We start from the raw sequence: 21,053 nt of genomic DNA, 5'->3' as shown, positions 1-21,053 counted from the left end.
AAGTCTACAGGAATAAAGTTCCATAGGCCACCTATTTCCTGTATGTCATTTAAAAAATGTAGATAGCGGCACCTGGGTGGCTCAGTCAGCTGAGCATCTGACTTGATCTCAGCTCAGGTCTGGATCTCAGGGTTCTGAGTTCAAGCCCTGTGTTGGGCTCCACGTTGGGTGTAGAGCCTACTTTAAAAAAAATGCATGTAGACATTTTACCATTTTCAACACAGAAAAATAAAACCTTCTGTAAAGATGACCTATGGGAATTATGTAATTTGGTCATTTAAATGATCCAGTTATTGGCAATTGCAAATGGCCATTATTATGCATACACACAAAATAATAATGCATAAGCCTGAACAACTTACAAAAAAGTCTATTGAATAGTAAACTGTTAATTATAATATCTCAAAGTCTCTGATCACTGTTACTGCACATTTTTATTTGTTAACATGCTTGTAATCTGTGCCCTGTTTTTTTGTGCTCTGTTTTTTAAATCCATTTTTATTCTTTGAAATATATGATTCAAATCCAGGTCATGGTAGAGCATATATATCCCATATATTTTAGTGGGATTTGCATTTTAGACCAGTCTATGGAGACGACGGGAAGGATCCAGAGAGATCTACTTGACCAGCTTTTTATTTTTTAATGTTATGTTACCATACAGAACATCCTTAGTTTTTGACGTAGTGTTCCATGATTCATTGTTTGCGTATAACACCCAGTGCTCCGTGCAATACGTGCCCTCCTTACTACCCATCACCAGCCTATCCCAATCCCCCACTCCCTTCCCCTCTGAAGCCCTCAGTTTCCCAGAGTCCATAGTCTCTCATGGTTCGTCTCCCCAACTTTTTACAAAAGTAGCAACATGGGGTGCTCTACTCTGGGGCAGGTAAGGGCAGTATAAAAGGTAGGCCCACATTTCTCAAGAGAGAGCTCAGCAGAGCCGAGGTTGCAGAAAGCCAACCAGGCCACAAGTACCTGGATGAGGTTCATAGCTTTTTTTTTTTTTTTTTAAGATTTTTATTTATTCATTTGAGAGAAAGAGAGCACAAGCAGGGGGTGGGAGTGGAGGGGCTGAGGGAGAAGCAGACTCCCTGCAGAGTGGGGAGCCCGATGCAGGGCTTGTTCCCAGGACTCCGGGATCATGACCTAAGCCAAAGGTAGACACCCAATCAACTGAGCCACCCAGGCGTCCCAAGGTTCATGGCTTTAAGTGTTCCGGCTTGTGGTTTCTCTTACCTTCTCAGTGGACGGCCTGCACTCTGACAGAGACGGTTCGAATGAATTCCTCATGCCCCAAGGAAATTTGGCAGTTGCATTTCTCATCTATCTACTCTACTCTTTNNCATATTTGCCTGCTTCCAACGTGGGAAGGGCAAATTACAAAGCTGAAAGCTAATGCCAAGCTAGGATTTAGTGATAATTATTATCTTGATCTCCACCTATCAGACCCAGAGAGACAATGTCGTTCTGAGTATTGCTCCTCAGTTTTTTCATCTGTAAAATGAGAACACTGGGCCAGTTGTATACCTAGGTCTGCCCCAGTTCAGACACTAGGAGTCTGTATTTTATACTTGGGCTTCATTGACAGGAAAAGTATTTGCTTTAGCCAAGAAAAAAAAAAAACCCAGTGTGTCAAAACAACTTTATACCTCGAAAAACAATAAGAAAAACAAAGAGCTTCCTTAAAAATAAGTATTAGTCAGCAAATATTCCAATAAACAAGGATGGAGATCCCCTTACTTCAAGGCTCACCACCTGGGAGAGCTTACCTCCTGCCCCTAGTGAGAAGCCTGTCCCTGAAATTGAATGAGAATGATTAATGTCCAACTGTTTGCTGTCTGACTTTCAGATTCTCCTATTCAAAATACTCTTGCCATCCTAAGTCTGGCCACAGAATGCAAAAGCCAACAGAACAGAACGGGCCTTAGCTAGTGAGCCCACAGCACTCTTTAAGCACCTACTGTGTGCCAGGCTGGGACTATAGTGGAGAACAGAACAAATATGGGCTCAAACTCTGTGGAGTTTAGTCTGCGGCGGACATCAGAATCTTGGTTTCCAGAAGTGAGAGTTGTTCTGCTTTTCAGAGAAACTTAAAAGAGTGATCCTGTAGACTCGGCATAGACAAGGGTATGTTTTAGTCATCCTTGTAAACCCAGTGCTCAGCGTGTCATAGATATCCACAAATGTTCATGGCATACTAGAATTGCTCAAGATTTCCTGGGCATTTAATGCTCTTCTCTTTTTCAGAGTAACATAGGAACACAAATGAAATTCAATGTTGGGCAAGAGTCAAAAGCTCATTTCTCTTGTGCTGTGTGGGTTGTGTGTTTGAATTATCTTGCCTCTTTGTAGGGAAGGAAATTTGGGGAGGTTAGTGGTTTTGATGTCATTATTGTGTGAGGCCTCCCAAACATTCCTTCAGTCGGCAGCTATGCCCTGTGCTAGGCACTGTCTCAAGAAGAAATCATGATGGTGAAGACAGGCAAGATCTCTGTCCTCTGGGAGCTTCTATTCTAGAACTCTCCATACACTGTTGCACTGTTCTTTTCACCGCTTACTTTGGGTGATTATAATCACTACACATCACTTTTATAATCGGAATATTTTTAAGAGGGGAAAGGGGGAATTAATAAAGGGTAGATGCAAATCTGAATTTGTAAAACAACTCTGAGCATATTTGGGGCAATACTGCTTCTATTACACAACCATGGTGGTTAAAAAAAGACCTAGCACTCCCTTTACCACAAAAAGCACATAAATAGGTACAACCTTTTCAGAAAGAAATTTTGCAGTCTCTTTCAACATTTTTTTTAAGTAGGCTCCACACCCCACATGGGGCTTGAACTCACAACCCCAAGATCAAGAGTCACATGCTCTACCAACTGAGCCAGCCAGGCTCCCCTCTTTCAACATTTTAAATCTGTCTGTCTTCTAACCAAGTAATTCCAATCTTATAAGTTTATCCTAAAGATTGCTTGCACAAATAAAGAAGGATACATGTACCAAGACGGTACTGCAACATTATTTGTGATGGTGGAAAATGACAACCTAAATGTCCATCACTAGGGAAGTGCGTAAAAAATTCCGTATGCCCATATAATTGAATACAGTGCAGCTCTTTTTTAAATGAAGTAGATCTTTACATAATGACTTGGGAAAATACATGATATATCGTTATAGGGCCAGGGATAAGTCAAAACAGCAGGCTGGGTTTTTTTTTTAAAGGTATAGTTCTCTATAAAATAGCCAACATTTCAAGTGTGCTAAGCCCCTTAATGTATTATTTACTCCTCACAACAACATTGTGGATAGGTATTGTTATCACCCTCACTTTACAGATGAGGAAGCGGAGTTAAATCACAACTTGCTCACTGAATGCAGCACGCGCCTTTGAGCTCACGCGCTTGGCCACTCTGCTCTACCCAGGAACCGCTTCTCCCTTTAATTAGACTCGCTTAAGTTGGGGGTTTCCACTTTCAACCAAGAAAATCCTAATAATCCTAATATAGCTCAATAGAGACTAGATAAATGATAGCACAATAATATAATAGAATACTATGTAGCTTTAAAACAAAAAAAAAAAAGGAACTACAGGGGCACCTGGGTGGCTCAGTCAGTGAAGTGCCTGCCTTTGGCTCAGGTCATGATCTTGGGTCTCAGGGTCCTGGGATCTAGTCCTGCCTCGGGCTCCCTGCTCAGTGGGGAGTCTGCTTCTCCCTCTCCCCCCTCCCCACCACTAGTGCTCCTTCGCTCTCTCAGTAAATAAATAAAATCTTAAAAAATAATAAAAAGAGGGGCGCCTGGGTAGCGCAGTCGTTAAGCGTCTGCCTTCGGCTCAGGGCGTGATCCCGGCGTCCGGGATCGAGTCCCACATCGGGCTCCTCGGCTGGGAGCCTGCTTCTTCCTCTCCCACTCCCCCTGCTTGTGTTCCCTCTCTCGCTGGCTGTCTCTCTGTCACATAAATAAATAAAAAGTCTTTAAAAAAAATTATAATAATAAAAAGAAGAAATTACATATATTAATATAAAAGTAAACCTAACAGAAGAAAGAAAAGAAAGTTTATAGGAAATATATATAAGTATGTATATGTTTTAAGATAATAGACACAAGTTTATAGAAAAAAGCGTGGAAGTATTAAACGTCATAAAGCAATATTGCAGCAAAATTCTTATAATACATACTTACACTTGTGAATTTCTTTTGAAATATCATTATTATTCTTTCTGACTTTAAAGGCTTCCATTTCATTGTATTAGGAGGGGACAGGAGAAGAATGAGACTGAAACAGAGAGACCTTTTTAGTTTACACGCTTCCAAATTGCTTGAATTTATTAGAAGAGTTTATGTGATAACAACCCAACTCAAACTGCTATAAGCAAAAAAAAAAAAAAAAAAAAAAAAAAAGGAAGGAAGAAATAAAGAAAATTGTGTAGGGGGAATATTGAATGGACAGTGGGCCGGCTCACAAAATCAAAGGAAAAGTTGACCAACTAAGCCTAAGCCACAGCAAGGCCCGAAACAGGAGCCCTCAGCCCTAGAACCAGAATGCTGACTTTCACCAAGATGCTCTGGGTCTTTTTTGTCTCCACTTCCCTCGGCATGTTGGCCTCCTGCCCTCCTACTACAGTCTTTCTCCGTGGTGAGGGGTCACGACTTCCGGCAGCTTCCAGGGGCACAGCCTCTCAATCTCATCACCTACAAGGAAAAGGGCTCTTCTCGGAGGATGGGCTCTGACTGGTCACAAGCCCACTGCAGACCAACCCTGTGAGCAGGGTAGTGGGAATTATGCCTGATCGTGACTGGTCACATTTGGACCAGGGGCTCACCCTTCAGCCTACCTCCAGATTCAGGGATATGGGATCAGGGAAGGAGGCGACAGCTCCATTCAGCCAGAAGTTGGGAGTGAGTGGAAAAGGAGAGGGGAAGGCGGAAGCAATGCTTCTTTAGGGCAGAAGAAGGGACAGGTGCTGCGTACACCAAATGATTAATGGGTACTACGCGAACATAAATTTCTCTCAAAAAAAATTTTAGAGCTAGCTTCATCTTGTGTATGTGTAAGTATATATTTTTCAAGTACAAGGATGTGCGTACAAGAACGTTCTCTGCAACAGTTTTATAATCATTGAAAGTTGTAAACAACCTATAGTTAACATTTGTTGATTTTTTTCTTCCTCTTGGATTTTCCCCTTTTTTCCCTCTGGGAACAATGCACCCAATGTCCCCTATCAGCTGAACTAATACTACACCACCTTACTTCCTGTGACCATAACAATCGGCAGGAGTGTGGATGTGTAATCTAACGTGAACCAATTAGGGTCTTTGTCCAGGAGAGTCATTTTCTTTTCAGGTAGTACTGTTGTTGGGGCTGTGCCTTCAGGAGATTTTTTTTTTCACCTGGAGCTGGTAGAAAAGAATTACTTGCTGTCAGGACAGGAAGCTGCTAGGACAGATTTTGTCTCTCACACAGGAGGTGAAGCTAGTCTAAGAATGAAGCTGTTTATCCCTAAATAAGTAGAGATGAGGGGTGCCTGGGTGGCTCAGTTCGTTAAGCATTTGGCTTCGGCTCAGGTCATGATCCCAGGGTCCTGGGATTGAGCCCCGCATCGGGCCCCCTGCTCAGCAGGGAGTCTCTTTCTCCCTCTGCCTCTGCTACTCCCCCTGCTTGTGCTCTCGCTCTCTCTCTCAAATAAATAAGTAAATAAATCTTTAAAAAACAAAAGAAAAGAAAAGAACAATTACAAAACAAACAAACAAACAAAAACCCAACAGCCCAGAGATGAGACATGAAGACATGGGGAATCCTGATGCATTAGAGTCCCCAGTTGCCTCTGAGGCAAATAAATAATAAATGGAGCCTCTGAGGCTAACACCACCCCTGCTCTTCCGCAAATATGACTAAATGGGCCAATTAACTCCCTCTTTAGCTGAGACTGTTTGAGTTGGGATTCTTCCAGTTTCAGCCAAGAGAATCCTAATAAACAATCTGAATATAGATCAATAGAAGCTGGATAATTTATGGCGCAATAATAAAATACTACGCAGCTTTTGAAAAGAACAATCTAAACTAACGTCAAAAAATCTAATATAAGGAGAAAAGCAAGTTTATAGGACAGGAGTGTGTGTTTATGTGTGTGTCTGTGTTTCTGTGTGTCTATATGATTTGATACACACACACACACACACACACACACGTACTTAAGGAGAGTAAAAAGGACACAATGTTCCAAAAGGTTAATACCAGACCTCTGGAGGCTAGTGTGGACATCACCTTCACTTTTTTTTTAAGTCTTTTTTTTTTTTAAGATTTTATTTATTTGACACAGAGAGGGAGAGAGTGAGCACAAGCAGGGGGATCTGCAGACAGAGGGAGAGGGAGAAGCAGGCTCCCCACAGAGCAGGGAACCCAATGTGGGGCTTGATCCCAGGACCCTGAGATCATGACGGAGTCAAAGACAGACGCTTAACTGACTGAGCCACACAGGCACCCCATGACTTTCACGTTTTAAATATACTTGTGCATTTCTTAATTTTCTGCAGAGCATCTACTACTTTTATAAAACCAGGTTTTTAAGCCAAAAATAACTACAGAACATTAATTGTAGCCCATTTATGTTATACAACTTCCCACTTCATTGCCGCTGTTCCATTTAAGAAACAGAGGACTGGGAATCTGGAGACCCAGGCTTCTAGTCCAGACTTTCAATGTGTTCTATAACCTTGGGCAAGGTGGTTTGCCTCTGTGGGCCTCCATTTCTCTGTCTCTAAGAGGGGCACTTGAAATAACAGCAGCTACTGCTTCAGTGGTTTCGACGCCCAAGCACTGTGCTAAGCGGTTTCCTCTCAACAGCTCCACGAGCATGATCCCGTTTTTCCATATAAGAAAACCGAAGCACAAGTGTTGGAATCAGAATTCGAACTCAGGTTTAGCTGATCCCAAAAGCCATATTCTTTCCACTACACACTCTCTCAGCCCCCTCTTGCCTCATGGCTCATGGTTTCCTGGTGCTAGAAGCTAGCACTACTTACACCCAGGACTTGACCAAAATCCTGTCCCTGGAAACATCATTCTAAAATAATCCCCCGTCACCTTTATTATTGCTAACGTTTATTCTTACATTGTATCAAACTCAAAAACAGGATGATTTCACCTCAGTACTACTGATATTTTGTTCTAAAAAAATTCTTTGTCGTTGGGAGCTGTCCTGGGTGCTGTGGGACGGTTGGCAACATCCCTGGCATCTACCCACTAGATGTCAGCGGTGCCCACCCTTCAACTGGGACACCAAAGCTACCTCCAGACAGACTGCCAGATGTCCCCTGGGGGGAAAATCGCCCTGGAGTTGAGAACCACTGCTCTAAAAGGAGGAAAAAGCCAAATACCTGCATTAACCCTTATGGGAAACTAGTGAAAGACGACACTGAAACTAGGAAATATTTCCCCCTGCATGATTCTGTGACTTTACGAGCTCGGGTTACAATCAGCTCCAAGTATCTCACGGGTATGCGCCCTGTGCAGGACACTGTCCAGGCACCTCTACGTTCACCATGAAAGATGTGGAGGAAGGGGGAAGAATAAATCTTGCCCTCTCAACAATGACTCCACTTGGCCCTTATGAAAGTCACCTTTGAGAGAAGAGCCGCCAGGAGGCCGCTGAGTAAGAATGGGTATTGAACAGAGAACAGCAGTACTTGAAGACAATGCTGATTTTATTCTAGCTAAAGCAAGCAATCCACAAGGCACCTGGGCAATAAGCTTAATTCAAGGGGCAAAAGCCAAGAAACAAGGATTTTTTAGTGTTTGTTTTAATTATCAGTCACTGCACAGAGCTCTCTTCCACACCTCCTCTCAGAAAATGTGGGCTAACAAATCCCATGCAAAGGAACACAGGAAAGAGAAAAGGGGAAATGGAATTCATCTAGCATACTGTGGAAGGTGGCTCCTCCGAGTTCTCTTCTATAAACTGCTCCATCAACATGGTCCACTCCGGATTATTTTAATATCATGACCATCTTCCCTGCAAATTGAACAACCATAAAGACACACTTATTACCCATCATACTGGAACTGTCCCGCTCTTTGCACCAAAAAGACCCATGTCATTACACATTAGATTCCTTCTAAGGGATGCTGACTTAATCGTTTTTAAAGCTAAATCTGGTAAACGATGAGTGTGAAAGCCTCAACTTTGCCTTTTCCCTAACCCTAGGGCACAGGGCACTAACCTCAAAAAATCACTGTGAGAAGACCTAGGTAACTCACCAAAGACTGACATCAGAGAAGGGACCCCCGAAATACGAAGCAGCATACCTGGTCATGGTGTGATACTTTGTGATTCCTCCGTGCTATGGACATTAGGCTAAGCTAGAGTAAGACAAGGGGGAGTCTCAGGGCCAGTGTGAACTCCCATATTCGCTGTCCATGTCTGATGCAGGACTTAGAGTGTGCCCCATTGTCGATGTCTGATGCAGGACTTAGAGTGTGCCCATACACGTTAGCTCTGTGACCAACAGAGAAGTAAAAACTTGCTTGCAAACATCTATGGTAAGACCAAGTGGACCGAGCCGGTGTGGCAGAGACTCTTGGGTACGACTGTTACACCCAACCAAGCAGACCCTTAAATGAAGGCGCTGTCTAGCAGACCTCTGAAGGCTGACCAACCACCCGAGCTGGAGGTGTAAACACGCGGTGTCAAGACAGACGCTGCTGCAGGCTCTGTCAGCATGGAAGGCGACCCACCTGAAATCCAGGCCACGCTTGTCGCCAGGTGCCTCACTGCTCGCCTTGTGACACCTCCCTCCCAGGTCCTCTTCAGAGGGGCTCGTTAATTCCCTCCACTAACTTGCTTGTGTGACTAACTTGTGTGATAAAGTTTGCAGTAAACTGAGGAATTCATGAATTAAAGATTGGACCTACATGGTTATTTGAAACGTGCCTTAATCCTGTGATCCGCCCTGCTTCACCCCTGTGGGAGGAGTCACAGTCACCTGTGGGTGCCATGAAGGGCATCAGGTGTAACACGTACCACTTAGTATTCCCCCAGCTAGAATTATTAAGACCTATGTCCAACTCATAATGAAGGGTGCACAGGACACCTACACATGCCCTCTGAATTTAAAAGACTATTCGAGGGGCACCTGGCCGCCTCAGTTGGTGGAACATACAACTCTTGATCTCAGGGTCATGAGTTCAAACCCCACACTGGGTGTGGAGCCTACTTAAAAAAATTTTTTTTAAATAAAAAATAAAGGGATGCCTGAGTGGCTCAGTTGGTTAAAAGTCTGCCTTTGGCTCAGGTCATGATCCCGGGGTCCTGGGATCGAGTCCCACATCAGCCTCCTTGGACAGCAGGGAGCCTGATTCTCCCTCTGCCTGCTGCTTCCCCTCCCCCTGCTCTCTCTCTCTGACAAATAAATAAAATCTTTAAAAATAAAAAAATAAACTAATTAATTAAATGAAGACTTTAATATTTCACACAGTTTAATCATTAAATATACTCTTAATTTGGGGAAACTGCCCATCCATGGATAGCAACATAACCTGACTATCTGGCCTGCAGTTGGTTAATCACAAACGCCATTCTCTAACTTTGACCTGGAAAATGCACTGAAGGGTTCTGTCTTTCTGAGTGTCAGTCTGAAAACAGAACTACTATGTCACATTTGATTCTTACAACCAAGAGAAGAGTTGCTACTTCCTAAGTAATCAAAAATCAAGAAAAAGGGGGCGCCTGGGTGGCTCAGTCGTTAAAGCATCTGCCTTCGGCTCAGGGCGCGATCCCGGCGTACTGGGATCGAGTCCCACATCGGGCTCCTCCGCTATGGGCCTGCTTCTTCCTCTCCCACTCCCCCTGCTGTGTTCCCTCTCTCGCTGGCTGTCTCTCTGTCACATAAATAAAATCTTTAAAAAAAAAAAAATCAAGAAAAAGGGGCGCCTGGGTGGCTCAGTCGTTAAAGCGTCTGCCTTTGGTTCAGGGCGTGATCCCAGCGTTCTGGGATCGAGCCCCACATCAGGCTCCTCTGCTGGGAGCCTGCTTCTTCCTCTCCCACTCCCCCTGCTTGTGTTCCCTCTCTCACTGGCTGTCTCTCTCTCTGTTAAATAAATAAATAAAATCTTTAAAAAAAAAAAATCAAGAAAAGGACTAAAGAAAACTTGACTGGTCTCTAACTGTAAAATTATGTTACCTGATTTTCATACACAGAGTACACTCGTTGGGATAAGTGGACATGTCACTTCCACACACAGGGCTGAAGTCTCTGGGACATCCTGGTAATTTATACTGATTGCAGTTTGGCTAGAAAAGAGAAAGGAAGACAGAAATTACCCAACTAAGACATTCGTATCACAAAATAGCTGAGGGAAAGACTAAGTCCCAAGTCTCCTAGATTTCCTAGAAACATCCTACAAAAATATTTCTATTTTCCACACACAAAAAAGATTTTTCTAATGCAAAAACCAGATGCAACGTTGAAGCAGTGGTTTAACACCTACTATGAAAGAAAAGGACCTCAGTCTGGCTGATTTTTATTTATTTATTATTTTTTAATTTTATTTATTTTTTTAGAAAGGGAGGGGAGGTAGGAGGGGTAGGAGAGGGAGACAGAGCAAATCTCAAGCAGACTCCATGCCCAATGCAGAGCCCAATGCGGGGCTCGATTCCATGACCCTGAGATCATGACCTGAGCCAAAATCAAAAGTCAGGCGCCCAACTGACTGAGCCACCCAGGTGCCCCAGTCTGGCTGATTTTTAAATGAAAGTCCAAGACAGGCCGCCATACCCACTTTCCAGTCCTCTAGCTTTGTCACTTGCACTTTACTACTATCTCCACATTAATCTTGTTACATTCCACCTTAATCCCGTGGCATAATGTCAAGACCAACTCAGGAATCTAATCTTCTAGTCTGGACCTTTAAGATCCTGGCATGCAACCAACAGCACCAAAGAAAGCAGCAGGTTCATAATCGGACCTTCCTTAGGGTTGTTATGGGGTGAATTGTACCCACTCAAAAAGTGATGTCAAAGTCATAGCCACCAGTACCTCAGAATGTGACCTTGTTGGACATAGAGTCTTTATATAGGGAATCAAGTTAACATGAGGTCAGCAGAATGGACCCTAATCCAATATGACTGGTGTCCTTATACAAAGGAGAAATCTGGACATAGAGTCACAGAGGGAAGATCACGTGAAGACACAGAGCATGCCATTTACAAGCCAAGGAACACGTGGGACTACCAGAACCTAGGAGAAAGGCATGGAACGGATTCTCCCCACAGCCCTCAGGAGGAACCAATTCTACCAACACCTTGATTTAGGACTTCCAGGCTCCAGAACTGTGGGACAATCCAATTCTGTTGTTTAAGCCCCCCCCCCCCCAGTTTGTGGTACTTTATTATGGCAGCCCTAAGAGACTGGTATTGGGTCATGGAACTCAATCCTGTGATTAGATGGATTTGAGGCCAGACAGATAATATGTCTTGCTCATAGCTGCTAATCTCCAGCAGGGCCAGGACTAGACGTGGTCACAGGGATCAGACTATGGTGTGCAGAGTCTCACTTTAACAAAGGTCAAATATATGGCCGCTATATTTCTGTTTCATATACTTACATTTATATATATACTTGTTTTAGTAAATGGTGATCACTTTTCCTCACTTCAAAACAAAAGAAGTCACCCTGTTTTAGCCCTCTGAATAAATACATGTTTCTATTGATATTACGTGGATTTATAAAGACCTAAACAGTGCTGGCCAGAGGCCAAACTCTAAAGTAAAAGAGGTTTTGTTGACTCTTTCCATCCTCCATTCAGCCCTCATTTAGGAGCCTGATATGCTCCCCAAGGCTCACTAAGGTGATGGATGGCTTGTAGGGCCGCTCTCACAGGCAGAGTGGGTGCCCTCTTATCCAATGAGATTGGGACAAGTGGTAGTTGGTCATTTAATTGATAAAGTCAATTAAATCAAGGAACCAATAACAAAAAATTATATATATCCTAAACATTTATTATAAAACATATAGATGAAAAACAAAATTGCCAATCTTTGGAAGTAAGAAACATATGGCCGCCTGTAACGCTACTATAAGATAACTTTCCCTGTAGCTAGGCAGGACTATATGATTAAGGTAAGGCCAATGGGATATACATGGAATTATTGTGCAGTGGCTGGGAACATCCTTTAAAAGAAAGCAGATACCTGTCCTTTGTTTCCCCCCATATTTTTTTTTCTTCGTCTATTCCTCCATCCTGCTGCTGTGTGCATGGAGTTCTAACCTTTATCTGATAGACCAGGAGGATAAAGGCCACAGTCTAGGATGGCAACACACTATTTTAAATCTTTGTTACTTGCAGCTGAATCTAATCCTAACTGATAAAAGAGATAAGACCTTTCCTTTGAATGTTTCAACTACAGCTGACCCTGAACAACATGGGTTTAAATCCACAGATCCAGATTACTGAAACTTTCTCAAATATAAATATTCTTATTTTCCAGTTAAAAAGAAGCAAAGTGATATTAAATAGGACTATATTTTGTTCAACTAAGCTATACCCATGGATCTCAACTAATTTGTCTCTACAGCAAACAGTGGTGAGGTTGGTAAATGCAATGAAATCTGAGACACTGACCCATGAAACCCTTGAAGAATACGTTTCACTCTGTCACCTCTTTCAAGTCTTTGTTCAAATGACAGTTTTTCATTGAGGTCTACTCTGACCATCCTGTTGAAAATTATAGTTCTTCCCACAGCAGATAGTAACCGACCCCCTTTCTCTGCCTTACTTGTTTCCTTATGTATTTTCTCTTCCTTATGATTTTCTTAATAACATTTTCTTTTCTCTAACTTATAAGAACACAGGTAAGATAAGGATGTAACACATATACAAAATATGTATTAATCAACGCTTTTTTTTTTTTTTTTTTTAGAGAAGGAGAGAGAGGGAGGAATTGGGGAGGGGCAGAGGGAGAGAGAGAGAATCTTAAGCAGACTCCACACCCAGGTCAGACCCCCATGCAGGACATGATCTCATGACCCTGAGATCATGACCTGAGCCGAAATCAAGAGTCTGACACTTAACCAACTGAACCACCCAGGTGCCCCTAATCAACTCTTTGTGTTATCAGTAAGGCTTCTGGTCAACAGTAGGCTATGAGCAGTTAAATTCTGGAGTCAAAAGTTACACTCAGATTTTTGACTATGTGAGAGGGGGTCAGCACCCCCTAACCCCCACATTGTTCAAGGGTCAACTGTAATTAAGAGTTCTATGTGCTATCACTGCAAAAATGATACCCATAATAAGTCCACACATGTATTCTTGTTTTGGTTCCTTTAAAACAGGATTTCTCAACCACAATTCACGTTTTGGACCAGATAATTCTTTGGGGTGGGAGGCTACCCTATGTGTTGTAGGATGTTCTCTATCCACTAAATGCCAGTATCATCTCCCCAGTCACGATGATCAAAAACAACAGTCTAAATGTCTGCTGGAGGGCAAAACTGCCCCTAGCTGAGAACCACTATTTTAAAACACAGTGAGAATTTAAGGGGCGCCTGGCTGCCTCCATCGGTACAGCATGAGATTCTTGATCTTGGGGTTGGGATTTGAGCCTCACGTTGGGTGTAGAAATTACAAAATAAAATCCTAAAAAAAATACAGTGAAAATTTAAAACAATGTAATATAAAATTTTTAAAAATCTTGCCCCAATTATTTATAGTTGTTTCACCTACACCTAATTCAACATTAAATTTTTTTAGCAATTTGTCTTTTAGCAGGTCTTTCAAAAGCATTCAGTTCAGTCCTCATATAAACTATGACTTTATTTCTTTACACTCATGTTTATGTTGTCCTTACATCTTTGGTTAAAATAAGACTGGTGACTGCCATAACAGGCTTGTGAACACACACACTTACGTCTTGGTAGGAACACAACTTCACTGATGGGAAATAGTCTACTGGCAGACAAGAGAGTAGGCTATCTACAGCCCCTGAGTGAGCATTAAGCTGCGGGAACTGTCCAGAGAGGAAGGAGAGAGCCATTTGTGAGTTGCTTAAGTGGAAGGTGTTCAGTGTTTAGTGCTAACAACGAGCCCCAGTGGACCCACGCAGCCTACCTGTGCATGTCACCTCAGAAGCCTGTTACAAACACTGATTCAGTGCCGTTTGCAATGACATGGATGGAGCTAGAGAGCGAAGCAGAAGTCAGAGAAAGACAAATACCATATGATTTCACTCATATGTGGAAATTAAGAAACAAAACAAACAAGCAAAGGGAAAACAAAACAAAACTGTGAGGGAGGCAAACTAAGAAACATCTTAACTATAGAGGACAAACTGATGGTTATGGGGAGGGTGAAATAGATGAAGGGGATTAGGGAGGGCACTTGTGATGAGCACAAGGTGATGTGTGGAAGTGCCGAGTCACTATATTGTACACCTGCAACTAATGTTACACTGAATGTTAACTAACTGGAATTTAAATAAAAACTTAAAAACAAAACAAGAAAACACTGATTTGGGGCCTCATGCCAGACCCACTCAATTAGAATCTCCAGGGTTAGAATCCATGTGTCTTACAGGCCCCTGAATTCTGATTCCACCAGGACTGGGTTTAGGAACTGCGGTTCCCAGTCATCTTGACATCCAGTCCCCTTAGACTATGTATGTTGCCTAAGGAGAACACACCGAGACACACAATTTGGCACACAGCTTCAGAGAACCCCTGCTCTAGACCTTTCCTGCCTCCCCTTTTTTAACCAAAACGTATCTTGCCTATGCCCACTCTCTGACTGACTAGATAAACAAGTAACTCATCACAATCAATCTGTTTAGCCTGCAGATCTTAGGGGTTTTTATTTTCAAATGCTTTCGTCTCAAAGAATGACTACTATATGGGTTTTGAGGAGCACTAACGGGCTGGTAAGGAAGTTTTGTTTGTTTTGTTTTGCTTTGCTTTTTTATTTTTTTTTTTTTAAGATTTTATTTATTTATTTGACAGGGACAGCCAGCAGAGAGGGAACACAAGCAGGGGGAGTGGGAGAGGAAGAAGCAGGCTCATAGCGGAGGGATCACGCCCTGAGCCGAAGGCAGACGCTTAACGACTGTGCTACCCAGGCGCCCCTTGCTTTGCTTTTTTTAGCAGAAGACCTTTGATGTCTCTCAGATCCCCCAAGGGATCTACCCAGCTGGAAGACAATGTTGGTACTCCTGTCTGTTTCCAGCCTAATTCTCATGATTTCGAAGCGAGCTGTGGCTAGCCACCATTTAACTTTATTAAATTCAGATTACTCCCTGGACTTTCTCTCATGTTTCTCTGAGACATGAGGTTTTATGAACAAATACTTCTCACTCTTATCAATGAGGTCAAATAATTTCATTAATAAATTATGCTCCCACTAACCTTTAGTTTTATTCAGCTCCCCAAATTTATGACAGAGGAAAAAAATTCAGAACCGGTTCACCATCTACAGAGGCTCTGAATTACACCCCACAACATGTCAACTATAGAAGAGAGTTTACCCATGGTAGACTGCTCCTCAGAGCTTTAGAAGATGCTCTCATTCTGGAAGAGGGCCACATCACATTTTTACTTATTCCTTAGAATCAATTTAATTTTTGTAGAAGGATGTGATATGCTTCCAAGTAATTCTCTGAGCTTTATACTCTCAATCTTTTCTTTTGAAAGGTTCTTAAATACTTTACCAAATATATTCCCTCATTTGTTTATTCAATAAAGGAAATAGGTTTTAAGACAGATGTTAGAGAAATACAAAGACAAATTGAGTCCTGCCTGTAAGAAGTTTAGTGTGTACAGTAGGAAAATAAAAAATACACATGGAAAAAAAAACAAATAAAAAATAAAATGAAATAATTTTTTAAAAAGAAATACACATAGTGGTATATAGAATTTATATTAGAGAGGTTTGGGAGAATGTCCGCCTCAAGGAAATAAAACAGACTAACCAAAGGCACAATGGTAAGGGAAGTGTTTAAGTGAGAGCAAAGCAGTTTAAGTTAAAGGAGCATCCAACACTCTTTCATAATAAAAACACTAAACAGGGGCGCCTGGGTGGCTCAGTCGTTAAGCGTCTGCCTTTGGCTCAGGGCGTGATCCCAGTGTTCTGGGATTGAGCCCCACATCGGGCTTCTCCGCTGGGAGCCTGCTTCTTCCTCTCCCACTCCCCCTGCTTGTGTTCCCTCTCTCGCTGGCTGTCTCTCTGTCACATAAATAAATAAAATCTTAAAAAAAAAAAAAAAAAACACTCAACAAACTAAGCAGAAAAGAGAGCTTCCTCAACCTGATAAAGAAATCTATAAAAACCTCACAGCTAACATTATACTTAGTGATGAAAGTAACTCTTACTAATTCACGATATTCTTCTCCTCTGTAGCTCAGGGTAAAAAACATAAAACTGGGGGCACCTGGGTAGCACAGCAGTTAAGCATCTGCCTTCGGCTCAGGGCGTGATCCCGGTGTTGTGGGATCGAGCCCCACATCAGGCTCCTCCGCTATGAGCCTGTTTCTTCCTCTCCCACTCCCCCTGCTTGTGTTCCCTCTCTCGCTGGTTGTCTCTATCTCTGTCAAATAAATAAATAAAATTAAAAAAAAAAAAAAACATAAAACTGAATGCTTTTCTCCCCAAATTAGGAATAAGACAAGGACATCCATTTTCACTTGTTCTATTCAACATGGTACCGAATATTCTAGCAAAGACAATTAAGCAATAAAATAAATAAAAAGCATCAGAATGGAAAAGAAGAAATAAAACTATTTCTGATTTATTTAAAATTTATCTTTTCATATAGACAGGTCTGAAGAACACAAAAAGAACCATTAAAACTTAAAAAAAAGTCCAAAAAGGCTGCAGGATTCAAGATCAATATACAAAACCCAATTGTATTTCTATACACTTGCAGTGAAGCATCTGAAAACGAAATTAAGAAAAAAGATCCATTTATAAAAGCATTAAAAAGAATAAAATATTTAGGAATATATTTAACAAAAGAAGTATAAGAATTAAACACCAAAAACTACAAAACATTGTTGAAAGAAATTCAAGATCTAAATAAGTGAAAAGGCATCCCATATTCATGGATCAAAAGACTTAACTTTCTTAAGATAGCAATACTCCCCAAATGGATCTACAGGTTCAATGCAATCCCTATCAAAAATTCCAACTGCCTTTTTTGCAACAGAAATTGGCAAACTGATCTTAAAATTCATATGGAAATGCAAGTGACCCTGAATAGTCAAGACAATCTTGAAGAAAAAGTTGGAGGATTCACACTTCCCCATTTTGAAACTTATTACAAAGCTACAGTAATTAGAATAGTGTGGCACTAACATCTGAAACTAATATAACACTGTATGTTAACTACTCTGCGATTAAAATAAAAACAAAACAAAATAGAGGTGCCTGTGTGGCTCAGTCGGTTACGCATCCAACTCTTGGTTTCAGCTCAGGTCATGATCTCAGAGTCACAAGATGGAGCCCCATATTGGGCTCCCCACTCAACAGGGAGTCTGCTGCCCCTCCTCACACCATACCCTCTCTTTCTCTGTAAAATAAATAAATCATGGGACACCTGGGTGGCTCAGTCGGTTAAGCATCTGCCTTCAGCTCAGGTCATGACCCCGGGGTCCTGGGATCAAGTCCTACATTCAGCTCCTTGCTCAGCCTCTGCCTGCTGCTCCCTCTGCTCCTGTGCTAGCTCTCTTTCTCTCTCTCTGACAAATAAATAATTAAAATCTTTAAAATGAATAAAGCTTTAAAAATAGTAATAAAGGGGTGCCTCAGTGGCGCAGTCGTTAAGCGTCTGCCTTCGGCTCAGGGCGTGATCCCGGTGCTCTGGGATCGAGCCCCACATCAGGCTCCTCCACTGGGAGCCTGCTTCTTCCTCTCCACTCCCCCTGCTTGTGTTCCCTCTCTCGCTGGCTGTCTCTCTCTGTCAAATAAATAAATAAAATCTTTTAAAAAATAAATAAATAAAAAATAAAAATAGTAATAAAAATAAAACAAAAAACAGTGTGGCAGTAGCATAAGGATATCAGAGCACAAGCTATGGGATAGCAGTGGAAGGTACAGGTAGAAAGACAGGCTGTAGTAAGGACACTCTGTGGACATTATTACTTAGATAATGTTCATGAAATGTCTAGTACAAGACATAACCATTAGACCAAGGACCTTTTGAATCATCAAAGAAACTATTAAAGGAAACAAAGTGCTGAGGCCTTCAAGGACTGAGCTATTTTCAACCAAAATTTACAATTCTGATCTGCATCAAAAGGCCTGCCTTGGAATCTGATTTCTGAAGGGGCAGTCAACAGTTTCAAAAGTGGTAGGTTAAAAAAAGAAAAAAAGAGTGGCAGGTCAGACCTGAAAACTAGCCCCAACCCAAACCGTCTGGGCTTCACTGTATTAGCGGAAACAACACAAGGGGTTTCCTACTTACTGTTCTGTATTCTGAAGGTTGGTCAAACTCAGAGCTCAAAGAGTCCAAAGAGGCTGCAAGAAGAAGACAGACCTTAAAGTACGTGATTAAGGTCAATTCTTATTCATACGGAGCTTTTAAAATCCAGCTTGTGCTTCTGTTCTCTCAGATGCCTAGCTTCTTTGAGCAGCCCTCTTCGCCCACCCCCGCACCCCCAAAGAAGGGAGTTCCGTTGTTTTCTGGACCTCTCCTGGCAGGCGCAACAGAAGGAACATTTGGTACAGGTTCTGTAATTGACCACCCTGACACGCTTGCTTGAGAAAGAACTTCGGAGCTATGGAATAAAAGAGAAATAACTCTTACTAATTCACGATATTATTCTCCTCTGTGGCTCAGGATAGAAAACGCAAAACTTAACGTTAGGTGCTACGGTTTTAACTCCATTTTCAAATGGGTGTCAAGTCTGGCTGGACTAAAGCCCCTTTCTCATAAGCCTCAGAGTGCCTGACGCACTTGGCATTCACAAGCCCTAATTCCTGTTCATCTCCTGCAGACGTTCAGTGGGGCCGCTGTGTCCATAAAAAACCAACTTCTGATCTTGGGCTCCAGAAAATCTGCTTCAAGAGAGAAAGAGCAGACAGCAGGGTGTCACTACGAAGGTAGTGACTGGAGCCTGCAGCCAAGGCCAAGCAAGAACGAAAGAGCATCGCTGGCTCCACCCAGCCCTGCACGCCCCCCACGTTCGCGCTCCTAGACGACCGCAGGCCGCGGGAACCGCCAGTAACGGGTGCGCGGAGGGCCGCCAGGGAGCCAGGATCCGGGGTGGGTAGCCGAGAGCCAGACCCACTCTCCGACACTGCCCCGCACCCCGCGACGCCCTCCTGGCCGACCAAGCCTGGCGAGCGGTGAGCGTTACCTGCCAAGTCCCCGGCCAGGAGCAACAACAGCACCAAGCGCACGGCCAGGAGCGCCATGCTCCCTCCGAGGCCAGCCGTCAGATCGCGGCCTGCTCCCGTGATGCGCGACAAGCACCGCGCGCCCGGGTCGGACAGGCGACTTGCAGGCTGGGGGGAAGGGGTGTGGTGGGCGGGGGGAGGGACTACAGGAGGGGAGGGGCGGTTGTTAACCCCCACCTCCCATCCTGCCCAGGATGGGAGTGAGCAATTAAGGGCAAGATCTCTCCCTGCAGCAAATAAGAATCTCTTAAGAGCCCTGGGGAGCAACTTTAGGGGCTCTGTCAGCCAACCCTTACTTCTTCAGCACCTCCTCTGTCTGAGGCAGTGACTAAACAAAGGAGGTCCCTGCTCTCTGCTCTCGGGAAGTTTTCTAGTGTAGGTGTTGGGGATGGGGTGAGTCAGGAAACACCAAATGAATCCACGCAATAATTTCTCAAATTAAGTGCTAGAGAGTGGTGGGAGAAGGGGACGACTTTCCACGGGGAGGTCAGGAAAAGCCTTTCAGAGGTGGCATTTGAGCTAAAAGCTGAAGGGTGAGAAGAGGGAAGCCCGGTGAAGACCATGGGAACAAGTCATCCAGGCTCAAGGCAAAGCCTGGATCTCTGCAGAGATCCAGAAGTGGGAGCCAGCTCTGTGTTTCAGCTGGAGCCTAGCTGAAGGAGAGGGAAGGGGGAGGGAGGTGGAAACGGTGTAGGCCTGAGAAGGAATTTGGACTTGTCCTGTTTGCAGCAGGAAGCTAGTGGAGGATTTTAAGCTTGGGAATGCCCCTGATCTTGCATATGTTTTGAGAGATTGGTGAAGAATGGGCAGGAGATATTTAAGAGCAGAGGCAGGGAGACAAATTAGGTGGCTTTTGCAGTAATCCAGGCAAGAGTTGATGGTGGCTTAAATTAATGTGTAGCAGTGCGCTGGTGAGAAGTCAGATTCCAGATTTACTTAGGAGGCGGAACCAAGTGGAGTGAAGGGAATAACCAAGGATGCTTGCTAGGCTTCCGTTCTGAGCAGCTGGAGAAGTGATGGTACCATTTCTGTGATGAAGAACATTTGGAAACAATGCCTATCAGAGATCCAGTGGACATGTGGACAAGGCAGTTGGAATTACAGATTTGGAGCTGGAGCTGCAAATGAAGAAAACATCAGCATATCAAAGGTATTTGAGAATCATGGATCCAGTGCCCAGAGAGAGAGTATTGCTGCGGTCCAGATCAGAGCCCTGGGGCCCTCCTGGATCCAGAGGTTTGACCCATGTGGAGAAGAAAGCTGTGAAGGAGGAAGAAAACCAGGCTTGAGTCGGGGTTATGGAACACTGGAGAGGTGCTGTGACCATGTCACTAGCTGCTGTGAGGCGGAGACTTTGGCAGACTGAGCATTGTCATGGGCTTTAGCAAGACGTAGTCACTGATGGCCCTCATAAGGACTAGTTCAGAGAAGTGATGGGGTCCAGGGCCCAAATGGCCAGGGTAGAAAGGAATGAAGTGAGAAAGTGGAGACAGAGAGTTTAGATAACCCTTATGAGTTTTGCTGTAAACAGGAAGCCAGATATGGGCAGGGGGTAGCCTACGAGGCTTCCAAAATGTCTTTTGAGGGTCAGTCAAAACTCCAATGTCTCCCACCTTGCTAGGAGTAAAAGCCAACGTCCTTACTATGGCCTCCGAAACCTCTGCTGGTC

At 43.3% G+C, this 21,053-nt stretch overlaps 1 protein-coding gene across 1 annotated transcript; it reads right to left on the bottom strand.

The window, feature by feature from the left end:
- Positions 1-7,788: 7,788 nt before the first annotated feature.
- SPINK2 (serine peptidase inhibitor Kazal type 2) lies at positions 7,789-19,479 on the bottom strand. The gene is made up of 4 exons (XM_040624848.1): positions 19,345-19,479; positions 18,450-18,502; positions 10,186-10,295; positions 7,789-8,018 (listed from the first exon to the last, which is right to left on the bottom strand). Exons 1-4 carry the CDS (start codon positions 19,400-19,402, stop codon positions 7,973-7,975), a joined length of 267 nt encoding a protein of 88 aa, XP_040480782.1. The 5' UTR covers positions 19,403-19,479; the 3' UTR covers positions 7,789-7,972.
- Positions 19,480-21,053: the final 1,574 nt, after the last annotated feature.

Source organism: Ursus maritimus, unplaced genomic scaffold (assembly GCF_017311325.1).
Source record: "Ursus maritimus isolate PB19 unplaced genomic scaffold, ASM1731132v1 scaffold_8, whole genome shotgun sequence".
Taxonomy (NCBI): Eukaryota; Metazoa; Chordata; class Mammalia; order Carnivora; family Ursidae; genus Ursus; species Ursus maritimus.
The sequence above is the reverse complement of the archived record's forward strand: the minus strand, read 5'-3'. Positions and strand labels throughout refer to the sequence as shown.